The sequence below is a fragment of the Paroedura picta genome, chromosome 10 (genome assembly GCF_049243985.1).
Source record: "Paroedura picta isolate Pp20150507F chromosome 10, Ppicta_v3.0, whole genome shotgun sequence".
NCBI lineage: Eukaryota > Metazoa > Chordata > Lepidosauria > Squamata > Gekkonidae > Paroedura > Paroedura picta.
The window spans coordinates 47,887,893-47,893,892 of record NC_135378.1 but is presented as its reverse complement, the minus strand read 5'-3'; the positions used below and the strand labels follow the sequence as shown (position 1 = coordinate 47,893,892).

At 40.9% G+C, this 6,000-nt stretch overlaps 1 protein-coding gene across 1 annotated transcript in view; it reads right to left on the bottom strand.

The window, feature by feature from the left end:
• Nucleotides 1-292: 292 nt before the first annotated feature.
• The window catches only part of SPMIP2 (sperm microtubule inner protein 2), a 28,336-nt gene continuing 22,628 nt past the window's right edge, over nucleotides 293-6,000 (bottom strand). Inside the window, 3 exon segments of the mRNA XM_077299996.1 lie at nucleotides 293-576; nucleotides 579-623; nucleotides 1,274-1,388. Coding sequence (XP_077156111.1) covers nucleotides 550-576; nucleotides 579-623; nucleotides 1,274-1,388 — 187 coding nt within the window. The 3' untranslated portion in view covers nucleotides 293-549.

The following is a 6,000-nucleotide window of genomic DNA, read 5'->3' as shown; positions in this document are numbered from 1 at the left end:
CAGAAATTCACCCATGCTTCAAAAACTGTGCATTGCCTATCAGACTTGCCACCAACTTGCCTACCATGGGAGCAGCATAGTCTGGCATTTAGTCTATGCATCACCACTTTTCCTTTCTCTTGTATTATTTCCAGCATTGTTTTTGACATTTCCTTCACTTATTTCCACGGCCATTCTGTGCCCTTAATTTCGAAGTGTCCCCCAAATTCTTGTTAAATATTCAAATAGTCCTGACCCTGTTGCCCCTCAACCTATAGAAGAACAGAGAGATGGGCTGTTGCTGCCTTGAACCTTAGTTGTAAATGAGACCTCACAGTGCAATCCTCACCTGTGTTGCACTGCAATTGACAGGCTGCATGATACTGCTACTGTTCACACAGTATATAATTCAAGGTAGTATAATTTACAATTTCTAAGCTTTTGGGCATGTGGCATTAACTATTAGCTATTCACGCAAAAGTAGTATTAATTCATTAATGTGTTCTTTCAGGTGAAAAAAAAATTATTCTAGAATGTCCCAGTTCAGAAGAGGAAAAAAATCATGAAATTTTATGAGTGGGGAGAAGTGGGGAGAATTGTTGCTGTGTTTTTTCTTGTCTTTCCGTAGAAGGGAAGCCACATTCCTATGCAATGTAAAAACAAGAGAGGTTAATCTTGAGGGAATTTGTTATGTTCATTGTGTTGCTAATCCATTATGATACTAGGTTTCCCTGTGACACACCTTTTACAAATACATGCAGTTGTGGCTGAAACCCCTTTTATTCCTTCTGCCCCCCCCCCCCAGGACTCCTTTTGTTAAATAACCAGCTGTGCTACTGGTTATCTGCCTGATGGCTCCAGGTTCTACAGGACAAGAAACTGCCTTTGAGGGAAGAAGAGACATTTCACAGAGAAATTTTACTTTATTGAAAGCTTATAGCTTACCCTGACTTCAGTGAATTATTTAAATGGGTATTTTGCCATTTCATAACGTTATGAATGCTCGGCAGAAAACAAATAGTTTAGTTCAAATGTGAATTTTTACATGATGTAATTTTGCAAAAACTGAAGGTATATTTTGTATATACAAAAACTGCTTGCAAACTTAAAGATCAAAGTTGTCTTAAAGATCCATTCTAAACTCATCCCATTTCTTTTCCCTGCTAGATTTTCTGTGGCACAGTTAGACTGATGGGACCTGATATTATGATAATCAGGGATTACAATAAGGCACATTTATTTTTTCCCACTATTTTAAAACTATTTTCATTAGTAAAAGAAGAAACTAGCATACCTTCCTTTGTGCAGATGGAGTATGTGGGCTAACCATGGTTGGTATAGAAGGATGATGATTCTGGTAGCCTTCCCAACCTAAGACTTGAGAACAGGGAGCAGGATACCTTTTCCACCTGTGTTTTAGAGAAGAGTGACACTGAACTGAGAAAGCATGCTAATGTTGAGATTCTATGCAGTCCGTAGTCTATGTTTCTACCCAGGAGACGCTAAACCGTCCATATTGTACAATGGCCCAAATTATCATATTTCAGGAGTGGTTTCTAGAACCATTGGTGTCAACCTCTGGGGTAAAAGAGATTGCCCGAATCTGAAAACTAGTATTGACCTATGTCATCTGTAAAGTTTGGTTTACTAAATTTTTGAGCATGGAGAACTGGAATATCTCCAGGGACAAAGACCTATTACCAATTCAAGCCACTGAAGGCAATTATTTTCCTTTGCAGGGTCATTAACAGTGGTGCTTCCTGATAACAATTGACACAGGTAGGTAAAATCTTTCTTTAACCTCTACAGGGGCTATCATGTCACAGCTGAATAGAACAGAAGCAGGTGGGAATGTCTCCTTAATTTATGAGCAATTTGTAGTAGCCTGAAGCTGTAGACAGATTTCTTCTATTGCAACAATATGCTTTTTAATACTAGGTAATCAGAAGAGAAATACTGTTTATTCATATTCCCTGAGAAAATGTTAGCAACTAATGGGGAAAACGGTTATTCTATCCCATTTTCAAATCAGAAGATCAAAACTGTAAACATTTTTAGATAGCATTTTCTTAGCAGATTCTTAAAATCCTATGACAGATAAACAAAAAGATCTGCCTTTAAAAGTAAAAAATCATGCAAGCAAGCATTGTATTATACTCCTAGCTAACTAACTGGTCTAATTGATGGTGTTCAGGGAAACATTCAGCTTTATTTTTCTGCTGCTTCATGAAGTCAATTCATTGGAAATTCTCCTCTAGGCCTTCATGGTGTAGTTTATATTGTATTGTGTTACAGAATGGGTAAGCAATGACATGACAATATGACCATGGAGCAATATGCTTCTTGCCCATTAAATCTCTTGTTATAACAAGAGATTTAATCACTGCTTTCTCAAGAACAAATCATGTCAGACTAACCTTCTCTCTTTTTTTGAGAAAGTTATTGCCTTGTTGGATCAGGGGATTACAATAAAGCTTTTGACAAGGTTCCACATGATATTCTTGTTGACAAGTTGGTAAAAGGCAGTATGTATCCTATTACTGGTAGATGGATCAATAACTGGTTGACAGATCACAGCCAAAGGTTGCTTGTTAATGATTCACCATCCTCTTGGAGAGGAGTCACAATGGGAATGCCTCAGGGATCTGTTCTGGGCCCTGTGTTATTCAACATATTCATAAATTTGGATTAAACAATAGAGTCAATGCTTTTTAAATCTGCAGATGATACTAAACTGGGAGGGATCACACAGCAGAAGACAGAATCAGGATACAGGATGATCTTGACAGGCTGGAAAATGGGTCTCCCCCATCCTATAATGATGCATTTGATTTTTCCTACCTAAATGCAGAACTTTAAAGTTTTCATGCTGAAATTCATTTATCCCATTTTCCAGCCTGTCAAGATTATCCTGTATCCTGTATAGCAGTGGTCCGCAACCATTCTAAGGCTGCGGACTGGCGGTGGTGGGGAGGACGATCGCGCTGCCGCGCATGCACGTTTGCGGCCACGCATGGTGCAAATGCGCACGCGCGGACCTGCTTCACTCTCCCCCACCCTCCCACAAAACGAAGCTTGCCGGACCGCAAGCTAATCAGCCGCTTTTGCGGCCAATTTGCTTGCAGCCTGGGAAGTTTCTTACTGCGGGGGGGCGGGGAGAGGGAGCCGCGGCCCGATGCCGGGGCCTTCACGGCTCGGCACCGGGCCATGGCCCGGTGGTTGGGGACCACTGCTGTATAGGATGGGGAAGACCTGTCTTGGCAGTAGTATATGTGAAAAGGATCTGAAGTTCTTAGTAGACCATACACTGAACATGTTTCAGCAGTGTGACTCAGTCGCTAAAAAGGCAAATGAGATTTTTGGGCTGTATCAAAAGAAGTATAGTGTCCAGATCGTGTGAGGTGATGGTTCCGCTTTACTCTGGTTTAGTCAGACCTCACTTAGAATACTGTGTTCAGTTTTGGGCACCACAATTGAAGAAGGATGTACACAAACTGGAGCGCATCCTAAGGAGGGCAATAAAAATGGTGAGGGGTTTGGAGACCAAGATGTATGAGGAAAGGTTGAGAGAGCTTGCTCTGTTTAGCCTGGAGAGAAGATTACTAAGAGGTGATATAATAGCCATCTTCAAGTACTTGAAGGGGTGTCACATAGAGGAAGGGGCAGAGTTGTTTTTTGTTGCCTCAGAGGGTAGGACCAGAACCAGTGGGAGGAAATTAATTCAAATTAATTTTGGGCTAAACATCCAGAAGAAGTTCCGGACAGTTAGAGCAGTTCCTCAGTACCTCAGTAGAACAGGCATCTTCAAGAGGTGGTGGGTTCTGCTTCCTTGGAAATTTTAAAGCAGAGGCTAAATAGCCACACAGAAATGCTAATTCTGAGAATTTAAGCAGTTTGTAAGTGGCTGGATAGAAGGTATTGTTTCCAGTGGCCGTTTTTTGCATGCCCAGAGAAATGCTGATTGCCTTGGAGTCAGGAAGTGAATTATCTTCCTAATTTCAAAGTTATCAGTGGGATGAGTCTTCCTAGCCCACCTCTCACTGAACCCAAAAATCTTACTCAGATGCTCCCTCAGAACAACTTGGGTAAATCAATAAAAATGCCCCCCTTCTGTCAGTAGAAATCCATAATGGGATCCAACCTGGTGTGTTCTGCTGCAGACCACTTTGGCTACGCAACTGAATCTGTCCTAAATATCAGTTATTCAAAGATCAGGTTTTGTGGTGAAGTGATTTTCACTAGTCAATTCATTGTCAGCTTTCAGTTGACCTGTATAGATGTTTTAAATATTTGGGTATCATTTTAAGTGACACATTTTCTTGGAAGGATCATTTAGTTTCTACAAAATCATCAGCTCTTCGGATAATGGTGGCCTTCCAGCTTGGTGTAGTGGTTAGGAATGCAGACTTCTAATCTGGTGAGCTGGGTTTAAATCTGCGCTCCCACACATGCAACCAGCTGGGTGACCTTGGGCTCACCACAGCACTGAGAAAACTACTCTGACTGAGCAGTAATATCAGGGCTCTCTCAGCCTCACCTACCTCACAGGGTGTCTGTTTTGGGGAGAGGAAAGGGAAAGTGATTGTAAGCTTTTCTTCTTCTTCCTAAAATTTTATCACACTAAAAGGGTCTTCTTTTTCACATCAAGGTAAATCATTCAACTTCTTTATATTGCAGTAGTTTGAGGGTGGAATGATGCCTTAGCTAACCTGGAGAACATTCAGAATCTCTTTATTAAAAGGCTCTTAATACTCCCTCTGAGCACTCCTGCTGCTTGGGGCTGAATTAGGTCTTCTTTCCATTAATGCTGAGAGCTGAATTAGGTCTTCCATCCATTTGGGCTCATGTGCACATTGCTCTAATTAATTACCAGCATAAACTGAGGAGAGTTCCAACTAGTCATCTTTCAAGTCTGTTTTACTCTATTCTAACAAAATCCTGTTTGGAGATTGCCTGTTATAATAATATCCTTCATCTTTGTAAGTTGTCTGACATTATTTGGGGAGAGGGTGTCACTTTGACTGACTTCAACTGTCGGGCTTGGGTATTTGTGCATTATGCCATTTTTGACAGGCAAGCTATTTTATGTTCTGAATTCTCTCCTTAAATTAATTTAGAAGAATCATAATAGAGTACACTATCAGTCTGATATTACCTTCTGTATTATATTACCTTCTATAAACTTCATTCAGCCTTTGTTGCTATTCATTTCCAAACTATGTAATCTGCCATACTCATAGGCTATTATATAAATAATGTAGTGCAACAGCATCTATGGAGCATCTTGTGGAGTCCCAGAACTGGAAGATCATTCCCACTATCTGCTTTTCTGTCCATCATATACAATCCCCAGACAAAAAAAATTAGATTCAGTCTTGGCCAGTTTAGGCTTGAGTTCCGCAACAGAATAAATGTTATTTCTTCCTGCAAAAGTAGTGCCTTCAATATCCATCAAAGTTGCTCTTTTAGCCATAAATTACTAAGAAAATCCTGTCTAGGTCTGAGCCTGCCGCCTAGGCTAATGGTTTGCTATAGTTCCTTTTATTGTTGACTGAATATTCACAGATTTATTGGATCAATTTTAGTAAAATAATTTTAACTGTTCTGTATTTGTCTTTTTTAACACTGTTCAGAAGCAACCTGGTTTGCTTTGCAGGGTCTTAATAGTCGCACCTAATAAGGACACTGTTATTTTGGGCATGAAAATGGCCACAGCCATTTTATTAATAGAGAGTGGCTCAAAACGGTTATGCCCTCTTGTGGTCAGCTGACCACAAGGCAGCCCATTTCTTCTCCAGGTCTCTTTCAACGTGTAATGCTGGCTCACATGCCTGCTTATTCCCGGACATATGACCTGCAATCTGTGGGAGGTGGGCGTTTTTGCCTCTGCTGGGTGTCTCCTGTCACCTGGAAATGTGAGCCCACCAAACAGGCTCTGTATCCACACAGCCTCTTAGGGGGGGGGGCCCATCTGCAAGCTGAAAAATTCCGCTTCCAGCTAACCATCCGCCAGCTGTGACA